This window comes from Cadophora gregata, assembly GCF_030347475.1.
Source record: "Cadophora gregata isolate MNR1 chromosome Unknown scaffold_17, whole genome shotgun sequence".
Classification (NCBI taxonomy): Eukaryota; Fungi; Ascomycota; class Leotiomycetes; order Helotiales; family Ploettnerulaceae; genus Cadophora; species Cadophora gregata.
Window position 1 is genome coordinate 660883 of NW_026695940.1, and position 13426 is coordinate 674308.

Below are 13426 nucleotides of genomic sequence, written 5' to 3' on the forward strand. Positions count from 1 at the left end.
CAGTCTGCAACAGTAGAAGAAGTGCAGATACGCGGCTTTCTGTGAGTCGAGTTGCCCTCTTCACTTCAAGAACCGCCGGCGGCTTTGCATTTGAAAGGTCGTGATCGATTCCGGTGTTATATGCGCCATTCCATGTAGTTTCAACGGCTGTTCCCCTCTAGATGTTTTAGAAGCATTGGGTCTCTTGGCTTTTGTCTTGGTCCACTCACTGACACGCTGCCCCTCCATAAAGCCAGCAAAAAAGCTTCTTTGGGCGTTTATGCTCAATTGTCCAGAAGGGCAATCGACGATTAAAAAGCCGTATCGAGTAACGTGCAGCTTGCTGCTCGTCCACTGCACTGCACTGCGGTCGACGGCGACGGCGTTCCCTATCCCTGTCTGCCATGCCCATGCCCTGCTCTACCCTGCCTTGCCCTGGTCTGCCATCAAACTTCTGAAAACCTTCCCCTCCGCTCCCCTCCGCGCCCCTCCCCTACCCTCCCCGGCCCTGCCTCAGTGCCTGTCCTGACTTTTGACTTTCTTAAGATGCATCTGCCTCTCTCCTCCTGCTGCAGACAGATGTCGGACAGTCAACTCATCACTGCATCATCGTGGCCCAGATGAGGACCAGTAACCGACCTACAGAATCGAACAACCATGCCGTGTGACAGCTTGCTCTCTCTGCGATTCTGGCGGCTGTTTTGAACTGGCTCTCGAGGCCCCATGCATGCAGATAAATAAGGATTCAGATCACAATTTATCTTCTGTAAGCCCGCATCGTCCCCAATTAAAGTCGCGTGGGCATCACAGATCTTCCCTGAACTTCCGTATTATCCTTGCGCCTGCAGCCGGCCGCAGATAGACGGCTCTTAAAATACATCTTGGACTGCCTCGTGAAATGCTTACTGATGTTTGCCCTCCAGTTCACCAGAGATGTTCCAAATCGATGCTCAAAGCCTGCCTTTTGTGCAGACCCGCTCGGCGCTGCTGGTCCTCGATCTTCAAAACGACTTCGTCGGCCCCGATGCGACTTTGCCCGTCGAAAAACCTCCAGGTTACCTCGATAAGGTAGTAGGACTTGTTCCTGATTTCCGAGCTACAGGCAATGTGATATGGATTCGAAGTTGCTTCCAGGCCTCGCGGCCAGTCAATGAACCCTATGGAGAGAGCGAGAGCGTTGTGACGGACATCGAGTTGAACTTGGCAAAGCGAGGAGATAATAATAATTTGGGGAAGTCTGGAGAACATGTTCCACAGCCAGAGGATGACTTGGAGAAGAAAGAAACCAATGGACATGCAGTAGAGAGTGGCGCATTACTGGCTCTGGAGGAGGAGGATGACCCAATTACGGAAACATATCTCACAGTCAAACCGGGCAAACTCCCGCAAGTTGTTTTAGCCATGTCCCCGAACACGAATCTTGTTCAGGTGGTTTTGAATGCTATGGATGCAACAAAAGATCTAATATTTCAAAAGACGTGGTACTCTGCCTTCAGAGATGGAAGTCTCGTGCAGATACTACGGGCCAAGTTTGTGACGGAGATATTCATATGTGGGGCTCTGACGAATATAAGTGTCTTTGCAACTGCTATGGATGCAGCACGACATGGCTATGCTATCACCATTGTTGAGGATTGTCTCGGGTACCGGAGCAAGGAGAGGCATGACGAGGCCCTTCGTCGACTGATTGAATTTACTGGCTGCGATGTTATATCAAGTGAGGTGCTGGCACAAGAACTGCAAGAGAAAGCGAAAAAGCAGCCACCCCCTAGGACTAATCAGCCACGGCCAGGACAGAAGGGAACCAATTCTACACTCGAGCAGTTGATGTCCAGTCTCAGTTTGAAAAAGGACAGATCGGCAGGGAAACAGAAAGCCTCGAATTCTACTGGAGCGTCTCCAATTGTGGCTGCGGAAAGTGCTGGAAGCTCTCAGCGGGCTGAGAGCAATGACTCAGAAGATCTTCAACTCCCTTCAAAGGCAGCTGAACCAGAGAAGAAGCGCGACAGAGTCAGACAGAAAATAAGAACTCGTCGACGTCCATCAAACCCGCCGAAGCCAGCAGAAAGAGAACCTGGAGCTGCAGCACCTTTGTCTGAAAGAGGTCACGTGTCAACCACAGCAACACTGGAGGCGGCGACAAAAGCTCTTGAGGACTTACCCAAAACGGCAAACGAGACAGAAGATACGCCCGCAAAGAAAGAAGATATAGAGTCACCAAGTCGTGAGATGAAGTCAGAAGACCCAGCAATGGCCAAGCTCACAGCATCAATGGGTGCCATCGCCGTACATCCTGACTACGTAGTTGAGGCTGATCAAGAGTCTTCTAGCGAGGATGGATCATCTCTTCTATGTGAAGGTGACACGACGATCATTAAGAATCTTTTAGATGATGAGCTTGCCGACGACATTTTCGAAAAGATTCGCGATGAGGTACAATGGCAGAAGATGTCCCACCAAGGGGGGGAAGTCCCACGCCTGGTAGCCGTTCAAGGCTCAGTTGCCGATGATGGCAGCATTCCGGTGTATCGCCATCCAGCAGATGAATCGCCACCTTTATTACCATTCTCATCAACCGTCTCACTCATCCAGAAACAAGTCGAGAAGCATCTTGGACACCAAGTCAACCACGTCTTGATCCAATTCTATCGAAATGGATCAGACTACATCTCGGAGCATAGTGACAAGACCTTGGATATTGTTCCAGAGACGTTCATTGCTAATGTCAGTCTCGGTGCCCAAAGAACGATGGTCTTCCGAACCAAGAGACAGAAGGGAAGTGAGCCTGCCACCGATGTTGTAGCGCCTAGAAAAGCAGCAAGAGCTGGGCTGCCTCACAACTCAATGTGCAAAATGGGCTTAGTCACAAACATGCGCTGGCTACATGGCATTCGGCAGGATAAGAGGTTGGCTAGTGAGAAGATGGCAGAGGAACTAGCTTATCAAGGTGGTCGTATCTCTTTGACTTTCAGGCTCATTGGAACATATCTCGATAAGGATCAGCAGAAGATCTGGGGCCAAGGCGCTGTCGCTAAGACCAAGGAGAAGGCCAAGGCTGTCATCAATGGGAACACCCCTGAAGCCGAAATGATGCTCAAAGCTTTTGGCAAAGAAAATCAATCAACGGAGTTTGACTGGAAGGCATCTTACGGGGATGGCTTCGATGTCCTGCATATCTCCAATGCCCGAAAGCTGTTTCTGTCTGGAGATGCGACCGCAGATCTCCGTGTTAAGCTATACCTTGCTGAGCTGAATATCGAATGGACCGAGGGCAAGCTCTCACCTCCATTTACATGGAAGGACGGAAGTTCGCATCATGGCGCACCAGATATCCCAGAAAGCCTGCCCGTCAAGTTCGTCGACAACGACCTCAGCAAAACTACTGTCACAGGTGACCTAGCAATCATGCTCTACCTTGACGCAGTCTACGGCTCAAAATGCAATAGCCCACCCAAATCCCAAGTCGATATCGGTCGCCAGTTTACCCGCCTCCAGCAATCCGTCGCCTTGCAAAAGAGATGGCGAGCCCAACCCTTCAATGTCAAGCCCTTTCAGCACGAGCTCAAGAGTTGGGAAGCCTACGCTCGTGAGGCGCCGTATATTGCAGGCTCTACTATCTCTGTGACAGATTTTGCGGTCTTTGCTATTTTTGAGGAGATACGCAATGAGTGGAAGAATGCGGAGGGTGTGCATAATGTTGTGGCGTGGTATTTTAGGATTAGGTACAGGGAAAGTGTGATGAAGGTGATGGGCCGACTGGACGAGCCCGCTAGACAAAGACAGGCGGCGTTGGCGTCGTATCCAGATGTTAAGAAGTGGGATGATGACAGTGAGTAGGTGTAGCTAAAAGTGAAGTCAGTACTGCCTTTTTGGAGATGCAGAAAGGACATGCCTCTAGATCATGAGACGCTCTGTGACGGGAAGCAGATGGAGACCTCCAATACGGTGGCCCTTGGTGTGGAACAGCAGGGCTGGATCATGATGCGCATGGAAGCGAAGTGTCGAAGATGTCTGCTCTCACTTCTGATCTGCTAGTGTTGAGATTATTCTGCAAAGGATAGTTATCACGCAGCTCATGTCTTGCATTTATAGATGGACAGTAAAAGCATTTTTAATGACAAAGCCAATAATTCTCACCATCTCGAAGTTGTGGCGTGACTCCAATACTTCTCGATAGGTAGCAAACACTAGCCAGCTGGATCACCATCAGTATGGTAACTCCTTCGTCAAAGCTCCACACATGCTCTCGATACCTCAAAACTCATAGCAGCATTCATCTTTCCTTCATCACCGCCACACAAACCCACCTCTCCCACCACCGGCACTAACATCCACAGCTCTCCAACCCCTCTGGTCAACAACCTCCGCCCTCCGTCCTCTTTCCCCCCAAAATACCTCCTCAACACTAACTCCCTCGCCAAATTTCCCTACGCTCTCCCTTTCAACCCTCAGCCATCCCCTCCATCCTAAATTGATATCTCCGCCAACGCCACCATTCACAATAACACCAAGCCATTCCCGGCCGTGACTGCGGTGCGAGCCGTAGAGCATGTACGATTCTATGCTGGCGAGTGTGGCGGCGAGGTTCGATTTAGTGGGACGGAAGACGTGGATGTGTTGGAGATCAGCTTTTTGAAGGAATTTTTCTTCGGGGTGTTGATTTCCTGGTTGTGGTTTTGAGGATGAGGAGGTTGATGATTGGTTCAGGAGGTGTGATGGCGAGAAGCGTCCTGTGAGGTCTACCAGTGCGATGGTTCCATTGAGGTGAGATGGGGAAACCAGGTGGATCAGGATGTGGTGGAGGAGAGGGAGGGTACGGCCTGTGATGGAGAGTTTGCCGCCGTGGGTTTGCCAGATAGAGTCGAGGTCTGGTATCCCAGTCCGGGACAGGTTGGGGATGAGGGCTGCGCGGAGGTTTTTGAGGAGCTGAGACTGGTGTAAGCAAGATATCGAGATGGGTAGATAGGAGAATATAAGCAAGTGAGGGAAGTAGGTAGGTGATTGGAAGTAGATAGGTACCTGAGATAGGTACCTACCTACCTACCTATAGGTAAGGTAGAATGGGATATGCATGTGACTTTCATGTGACCTTTCAGGAAACGGAGGTTGATCAGAGGGTGAGAGAATTTGAAAACAAATTGGTAGACTTACATCTTCCAAACTCCCTTCTTCAGCAGCTATCTCTCTCAATAGTCTCGCGCCGTGGACCTCAGTGGATGATATCATCGTTGCCATCTTCTCCCCATCGCCGGTCACTTCGCTTTCCCTCCTCAACTTTTCAACCCGTCTCAATTCAAACACAAATTCGATGCTCCCAAGACCACACCTCCTCAATCACAATCCACCACAATCATGGCACCCTTCGTCGAAGTCTTCCCGGCTTCAGAACTCCCCCTTCGCTCACAGATCAATGCGCGAGGCAAAGCACGTAAAGATTTCCACGGTGACTTGAAAGGCTGTGAGTTGCTGGAAATGTTGCAGTATGAATGCGAGGTGGAGAAACCCGTTACGAGGGAGAGTGTTACGAGGTGTTGGCCTGTGGAGAGGTTGTTTAGACGGTGAGTTTGCACGTGGAAGCTTGAGGTGCTGTTTTGGTGGTGAGCAGCAGGTGGGAAGGGAGGCTGAAATGTGATGACATGGAATGAGGCTGACTGGCGATGAACTAGGTGTGCGGATCGGCGGGGAACTTTTATGGTTGAGACCACTGCTTGGGAGGGCAAAAAGAAAGGGACGCGTGTATGAATTGTTATGTTGCTCAGAATCTAGGTCTTTCTGGGGAGTTTCGGAGTCGGGCAGCCTCGTGGTCAAGTTTGCTGTTTTGGTAATTTTACTTATCACATGGCAATGGAGTTGCAAATGTTTGATGTTACAATGGGCCCTCGCCCATTTCAAGTCACTTTCTACGACTTGAGTAGAAACATACAAAATATTACAACAGTCTCCGCTGGCCCAATCCAGCTCTGGCGCATTTGGCTCCGATGCAAATGCAATACCCCCTTGGAATCGATGGTCCCGAACGCCGTGCTTTCATGCATCCAAAGCCCAACTCCAAAGCAAAAGTTCATATGTCATAGCCCCTCCAGTACCACTGGAGTATGCTTCTTCTTCACGACAGCCCCTTTCCTGTAGAAACTCCGGTCTGCATTGACGATCAGACCTCGGTCATTGTCGTCCACGCTTTCTCTGGCTGATGCTTGCACCTCGCTCGTTACCAGCTTCCCCATTGTCCTTTCCCACATCTCATGTCTCTCTTTGCTCTTTGGGTCTTTGCTCGCTGCCTTCTTCACGTCTTTCTCTTTCCCTGCCTTGGCCACCTTCGTCAACCGCCGCAGCGCTTCCTCGCTCTGCCTAGCAACCTTGGCAGCCTCCTCTCTGACCCTCCTTGGATCTGTCTGGCGCCCGTTTTCCTTATCCGTCCACTTATACGTGTGTTTACTGGGAAATGAGGGGAACCGAGTTGGGATATATGGTTTCAACTTCTTGTCTGATTCACCACTTAGGGCATCTCCCAACAGATTCTCCAAGGCAGGCGGAATTAGTTCTGTAGGAGGCGCAGGCTCGAGCTGTATCAGCAACTTGTCTTTAGGTATGGGTGGCTTGAGATGAGGTTCTATTGATGCCATTGGGATGTCGAACTCGGAGAGGGCGTATTTAAAGTCTAGAGGGGTTGGAAGGGACCGTCGAGCATTGAGCATCGAGGACGTAACCTTGGAAAGGAAATGCTCCGCATCTAAAGAGAGTCAGTATATAGACACTGCTAGCAGTTCGATACACTAACAGACATCGACTTCAGAACAAAAGGCTTCCAGTGCTTCTGGAGAAGCGCCTGTAAAACCAACATGCTCCAAGGCCAAGGCAACTGAGCGCGATAACAGCTGGTGTGGATCGTCATCGAACATTGTGATGCTCTGTGCTTTTGCGTCGAAGTGTTCTTCTGGCGGAGGTTTTCCAGGCATGCTAATCTCTACCCGTCTCCTCTTCGAGGTTGGTTCTTCTGAGACACTATCATCGCTCTGAGAGGGGGAGGATCGCTTCTTTGAGATGGAGATGGGGGAGATGGGCGCCATCGTCGAAAATAGTAGAATTGGTGTGGTTGACGCAAAGACCTCAGAGGAAGAACTCGATGCTTTCCATACTCCACAGCCCCAGGTTGTAAGTCCTAGCGTTGAAATTCACTTCCAGATTTCCTCCTTGTCGCAATTCATGGTTCGCGCCTTCAGGTCTCGAGCTGGAGTGAATCGACTGCTCCTGCAGAGTGGTCAGTGCACAGTCACGTGGATATTAGTGCCGAACCAAATCATGCGATCTCCAACCTCAGTCGAGAGCTCCTTTGAAAGACATACGAGCAAGAAACACAATTGAGAGCTTTCCCCCAAGAGTTCACCAATCCTACGAAATGGCAATCAGACCAATTACCGGAGTAAGTAATGTGCACGCTCGGAAAGCTGCTGGATCAATCTGCAGCTCCTGGAGGCTCCGAGATCATCGACTGACTTCTAATTCAGATGCTCCGAAGGGGCCTCGTCCTTGATCTCAGCGTCGCTTTCGGTGAGTAATATACGATTGATGGACTGGAATTATGGACGTGTGTTGGTTTGGATTTCGGGGGTCTTGGGGCATTAGGGCTGTTTAATTGGCAATACGGAAGAACACGGACTGATCATTGAAATAGGTCTCGGAACATCGTTCGGATACGCCTTCTGGTATGAGTCGCAAGCTCTAAAATCTTCTTGAATATATAGCAGCTAACAAGGCATTTAGGTACGGATATCACGTCCCAGCGGTCGCCAAGCGAGACGCATACTACTCGAAATTGGAGGACCAGAGAGCAGCCAATGCCGCGGCATAGATTGGATTGAAGTGATAGATGGGTCAATGGGCAAGATTGTGAGAGGAAGCATGAATAGGATTGAGATTCATGGAGGGGATGATTGCGGGGTATAGAGGGATATCAAGCTGTAAATTACCAACATCGACGGACCTCTGGCAATGCATCCCGTTTCTGAGCCCGGCTATTTCCGAATAATTATTTGGAATTGCTGCCGTCGTGCAGAGTCTAATTCTGATGAGGTGAAGGGCTGCTGCGAACTTCTATGTTCTTAAGCTAGGGCAAGTTAGGTGACAGTGGATGAGAAATTGTTTTACTTCCACGGAAAGTCTTCGAGAAATCAGTGAGGGAACAAATCATATTGGCAAGGTATGTTGACTCAAATTCTTCCTTCCTTTAGGGACTCTACGAGCACTTGTTACGGCCTAGGCCTAGCAGGTAGCTGGATATGGTTTTTCTATGTCTTTGCGCAGGTATCGATTTTCATGAGCTGTATTGCTTCACATCTGATATCCTCGACAAGGTCCTCTTCAACTTTGGACCCAATGGAGGGCGAAAGACCTGCTCCGTGGTATTAAGGATAAACTAGTCATAACAGCATCTCATTGTATAGCTTGAAATCTGAATATTCTGTGGCGTTAGATTACCTCGGGGTCAGAACTGGCCCATCAGAGTAGCATACTTTCCGTTTCTCATGTTTAGCTTATGGCCGGAGAGCTCATCCAGATGCTCCAAACCATACGCGTTACTTGTGCCTGTGTCTCCAAAACAGCTCAGACCATCGGGGTGTAATTTCGAGTCAAAGCAGGACCAATTCTACAGATTGTGGCCGGACAAAGACGTCTTTTCCGAATTGATCTACCAGAATGCATCGGCTCATCTTGTCTGCGTACATATGTAAAGTTCTGTACATTCCCTTCTTGCAATTGAAAGTTCTCCATGCGGCATAAGACTGACTTGTATTCTCGATTCCTTTGGTCTCCGTATACCGACTAAAGCGAGCACCCCAGGGACACTCCTTTCATACACTCCAGTTATCTTTTACGATTGAGGAACTTTCATATCACCATTTCACTAAAGAATTAAGCAGTGCAGTTTCATAAACAGTCAGCTATTTGGGGGTCGAATCAGTTGCCGCTTTAACTTTCCGCCGCAGTCCACACTAGCGCCATTTGCCCCGTTCGCTTAATCCCACAGCCCGTAATTCTCAAGATACTCTTCTTCAACCTCCTCGTCGCAACTTCGATTGAGCAACGACCACAGAATCCCTCAAGATGACCGAGCAACTCATTCTCAAGGGCACCCTTGAGGGCCACACCGGATGGGTTACGTCCCTCGCAACCTCGCTCGAGAATCCAAACCTGTCAGTGAACCCCCGCGAAATCCCCAGCTTCAAATTTCCACCATTTCTTAAATTCCAATCACCATAATCAACAGCTTTAATTCTAACAAAACACAGCTTGCTCTCCGGATCTCGCGACAAGACCCTCATTCAATGGAACCTTACCCGTGACGAGAGCTCCTACGGATACCCAAAGCGATCTCTTCACGGTCACAGCCACATTGTGTCGGATGTTGTAAGTGGTGGGACAGAATGGACGGCAGACGCTTTTACTGAGACTATTTCTTCAGGTCATCTCCTCTGACGGCGCCTACGCTCTCTCTGCCTCTTGGGATAAGACTCTCCGCCTGTGGGAGCTTTCCACCGGTACCACCACCCGCCGATTTGTCGGACACACCAACGATGTTCTCTCTGTCTCTTTCTCCGCCGACAACAGACAAATCGTTTCTGGATCCCGCGACCGCACAATCAAGCTCTGGAACACTCTCGGTGACTGCAAGTTCACTATCACCGAGAAGGGACACGCCGATTGGGTTTCTTGCGTTCGATTCAGCCCTAACCCCCAAAACCCAGTTATTGTCAGCAGTGGATGGGACAAGCTCGTTAAGGTAAGGAATATTCCCTTCAGCGATCCAAATAAGGATGTGCGAGATTCATATGATGCTACGCAACTTAAAAAGTATTTGCTACTTCAGAGCCTGGGAGACCAGGCCATGAGACAAACCTCACCATATGCTCTGATAAAAGAATCTAGCGCATCCTTATTCGAAGCGCACATATCTGTCATAAAGATCTAGCTAACCTCGTATGATCAGGTTTGGGAGCTCTCTTCCTGCAGACTACAAACCGACCATATCGGACACACCGGTTACATCAACACCGTTACCATCTCTCCTGACGGATCTCTTTGCGCTTCAGGTGGCAAGGACGGAACTACCATGCTCTGGGACTTGAACGAGTCGAAGCACCTTTACTCCTTGAACGCCGGTGATGAGATCCACGCCCTTGTTTTCTCCCCCAACAGATACTGGCTCTGCGCCGCCACCTCCAGCAGCATCATCATCTTCGACTTGGAGAAGAAGAGCAAGGTTGATGAGTTGAAGCCAGAGTTCCAGGCCGTTGGCAAGAAGAGCAGAGAACCAGAGTGTGTCAGCTTGGCATGGAGCGGAGATGGACAGACTTTGTTCGCCGGTTACACCGACAACATCATTCGCGCTTGGGGTGTTATGTCGAGAGCGTAGGGAGTTTGATTGATTGCATGGTACGGGGGTCACGGTTGGGAGACATCGTGGGCTTTTGCGAATATTTGCCATTTGGCAGGTTGTACTCCAGAACTTGGCATCATGAACATGAGCTCAGTCAAAAATAGAAATCAAAAAAATGATCGTACTTGATGTTAGCATTGTGAAAGGACGAATCAATGGCTCACCGTGTCGTGGAGACGTTCTCAGCTCCTATAGTCGTCTCGGCAAGGTCAGCATCAATATCCTTCCGTTATCTTGTTCCCTTGGCTGAAAAGTCTGGATTCGTGGAGAGGGCTTGGCTCAAGTCTGGGCACGTGGGGATGACGTTTAAAGAGTCTTCGGAGTTAACGTGGAGAGATTCTTCTGGCTTGAACTTTGTTCTTAGCACGAACAACCAACGCAACTACCGCAGGACTAAACCTCCGGATCAACACTATTTCGAGCTACCACTCACTTGTGGCCTGATGATAGGCCAAGCCAATATGCAATCTGCGTTCAAGACTTTCAGCCTTGGACAGACTGGGCCTACGTAGCCGAGCCAAGTACTGGGCTCAACAACATGGGATAAATATATGATCATGTTGTCGCCGCGCCTGTTGCTGGCAGCTCAGACATCTTTACGCTTATCTCATCTCACCCAGAAATGGCTGAAGACAATTTTCTGTCAGAAAAGGAAATAACTGCATTCATCAACGACCTCGACAAGAACAACAATGGCCACATTGAATACGACGAGGTAGAATTCAAACTCGATCAAGTTCACAAAGAACTTGCGCCCGAAGCCAAACCCCATAATCTTCACTACAAGGAAAAAGATGAGGCGCAAATGCACCGCCGACACGCGTTCCTCAGGAGTGTGATTGGAACGGACAAGAATCAAATTGGTCGCGATGATTTCGCGAATATTGTCAGAGGATGGAAGGTCCCTTCCATGGAACCCGACAAGAAAGCCGAAGATGAGCACAAAGAATTCATGAAGGAAATGGGTATTGGGAGGAAAATCCGGGCTTGGTGGTCTGTTCGAGGGCCTGAGGTGTTGTTTGTTGGAATGGTAGTAGGCATGCAAATCGCATTCGGAACATGGCAATGCGTGAAGTACGTTACACAAATGCAGTACAGACATGTGAGTCTCTCAGAATAAACTTCGTCTAAGTATATCTGACGATTGTATTCAGGCATTCGGATGGGGTGTAGTAATGGCGAAGACTTCGGCCGGAATTCTGTGTAAGTCGCGTCCGCTCATGATTCCATTCCATCAACTGACAAAGTAGATCCTACTTTATTCTTCCTTATCCTTTCTATGTCCAGATACATCTCCACGTTCGCTAGGAAATCATACTACTTGTCACGGTTTATCAATTGGGATCTATCACAGAGCTTCCATATAATACTAAGCATTGTGGCCATTGGTTTTGCCTCATTACATGCCATTGGACATTTAACTGGGTATGGCTCATAGCGCACAACTTGGAATTTTTGTCTGACCAAAATTATAGGTCCTTCCTGTATGGCAGTAGACCAGCCCAGCAAGATAACGTAGCAGCTGTACTTGGCCCGGATGCTGTTCCTAAACCATACCGAGGCTTTGTTGCTACCATTCCTGGTTGGACTGGCATTACTGCTCTCGGCCTCTTCTATGTCTTGGCTCTGCTAAGTATGCCTATGGTCAGGAAGAAGAGCTATGAGATTTTCCAGCTTGGCCAGTGAGTATTCTCTATTATCCCTGTTTCCATTTGAGATCGATGTGCTGGGGTGTTTTGTGGCGCTCTCCAGCTCAGGAAATATCCTGAGCTAGTTCTTGAACTTTCATTATTCGTTGAAGAGACAACACTAACTCTCAAACTCCCCAGTCTTCTCATGTTCCCAATCATCGGTCTCCTCTGCGCTCATGGAACAAAGGCGTTTCTCCAATTTCCGATGCTGGGTTATTGGCTGGCTCTGCCAACTCTCCTGGTGTTGATCGAGCGAGGGACTCGAATCGTGAACGGATTCCTTCATATGCCAGCAAAGATTGAGATTCTGGATGCCGACACTGTTGCGATAACAGTCACAGTACCGAACTATCGATGGTGGCCATATAAAGCTGGTCAATACGTCTTCCTTCAAGTCCCTAAGATATCAATATTTCAGTGGCATCCCTTCACAGTATCTACGTGTATCGGCAATGAGATGCAACTTCACATCAAGACGGATGGGGATTGGACTTCGAAGCTCCGAGATTTTGCAAAGGATGGACCATCACAGATACAAATTGGTGTGGATGGCCCCTTTGGAGCACCTGCCCAACGATTCTACGACTTCGATCAAGCAATCGTTCTTGGAAGCGGAATTGGTGTCACTCCCTTCAGTGGGATCCTGGCAGACATGCAAGCCAGAGATGAACATTTACATACCCATGGCCACTCTGACGCGAATTCGGAAGAAAACGAGAAGGGACCAGTCGGATATCGGAAGGGTCGATTCAGGAGAGTAGACTTCCACTGGATTGTTAAGGACAGAAATTACCTTCTAGTAAGTATCAATCCCGCTACTTGATTCTTAACAATAGATCAAGATAAATACTAACAGGTCATCAGTGGTTCTCCGACCTCTTAAACCAAGTATCAAGATCAGCGAGCCTGCACGAACACGACCCACATCCCCACCTCGACGTCAACATCTTCACCCACGTCACGCAAAAGCGTAAGAATCTCTCAACTCACATATTTCGTTTTCTACTCGAATGTCATCGGACAGAAGAACATCCCGCATCGCCTCTCACTGGTCTGCTGAACAAGACGCACTTTGGACGGCCTGACCTGGCGAAAATCATGGATGAGCATTATGAGAGCATGCTTGAGTGGTACAAGGAGATGAGCAAAAAGGGCATCCATATCAAGAAGAGGAAGGTGGGTGTCTTTTTCTGTGGTGCGCCACCGATTGGATATGAGCTTGCGGATCGATGCCAGATTTTGACGAGGAGGGCCAGGGAGGACAAGAGTTACATTGAGTATCACTTTATGATGGAAGTGTTTGGATAGTCTGTTCTATTTT

General features: G+C 49.1%; 6 protein-coding genes across 6 annotated transcripts; 4 read left to right on the forward strand and 2 right to left on the reverse strand.

The window, feature by feature from the left end:
- The first annotated feature begins 454 nt into the window (after positions 1-454).
- Positions 455-4107, forward strand: ONS95_006040 (uncharacterized protein). Its single transcript, XM_058499477.1, has one exon. It carries the CDS (start codon positions 913-915, stop codon positions 3814-3816), a length of 2904 nt encoding a protein of 967 aa, XP_058350521.1. The 5' UTR covers positions 455-912; the 3' UTR covers positions 3817-4107.
- Positions 4108-4266: 159 nt separating this feature from the next.
- Positions 4267-5205, reverse strand: ONS95_006041 (uncharacterized protein; the record flags this gene model as incomplete). The annotated part of the gene is made up of 2 exons (XM_058499478.1): positions 4267-4905; positions 5131-5205. 2 exons carry the CDS (start codon positions 5203-5205, stop codon positions 4267-4269), a joined length of 714 nt encoding a protein of 237 aa, XP_058350522.1.
- Positions 5206-6047: 842 nt separating this feature from the next.
- On the reverse strand, positions 6048-7046 carry ONS95_006042 (uncharacterized protein; the record flags this gene model as incomplete). Its single annotated transcript, XM_058499479.1, has 2 exons — positions 6048-6709; positions 6758-7046. 2 exons carry the CDS (start codon positions 7044-7046, stop codon positions 6048-6050), a joined length of 951 nt encoding a protein of 316 aa, XP_058350523.1.
- A 329-nt stretch (positions 7047-7375) lies between these two features.
- ONS95_006043 (uncharacterized protein) lies at positions 7376-7828 on the forward strand (the record flags this gene model as incomplete). The annotated part of the gene is made up of 4 exons (XM_058499480.1): positions 7376-7399; positions 7485-7527; positions 7652-7682; positions 7741-7828. The coding sequence occupies 4 exons, from the start codon at positions 7376-7378 to the stop codon at positions 7826-7828; spliced, it is 186 nt and encodes a 61-aa protein (XP_058350524.1).
- A 1253-nt stretch (positions 7829-9081) lies between these two features.
- CPC2 (cross-pathway control WD-repeat protein cpc2) lies at positions 9082-10390 on the forward strand (the record flags this gene model as incomplete). The annotated part of the gene is made up of 4 exons (XM_058499481.1): positions 9082-9170; positions 9267-9384; positions 9440-9757; positions 9965-10390. 4 exons carry the CDS (start codon positions 9082-9084, stop codon positions 10388-10390), a joined length of 951 nt encoding a protein of 316 aa, XP_058350525.1.
- Positions 10391-11036: 646 nt separating this feature from the next.
- ONS95_006045 (uncharacterized protein) lies at positions 11037-13413 on the forward strand (the record flags this gene model as incomplete). Its single annotated transcript, XM_058499482.1, has 6 exons — positions 11037-11516; positions 11569-11617; positions 11665-11839; positions 11890-12096; positions 12244-12904; positions 12970-13413. The coding sequence occupies 6 exons, from the start codon at positions 11037-11039 to the stop codon at positions 13411-13413; spliced, it is 2016 nt and encodes a 671-aa protein (XP_058350526.1).
- Between the last annotated feature and the right edge of the window lie 13 nt (positions 13414-13426).

Bases quoted from the DNA above. Each gene is read 5' to 3' on its own strand.
- ONS95_006040 (XM_058499477.1), top strand. From the start codon at position 913: ATGTTCCAAATCGATGCTCAAAGCCTGCCTTTTGTGCAGACCCGCTCG.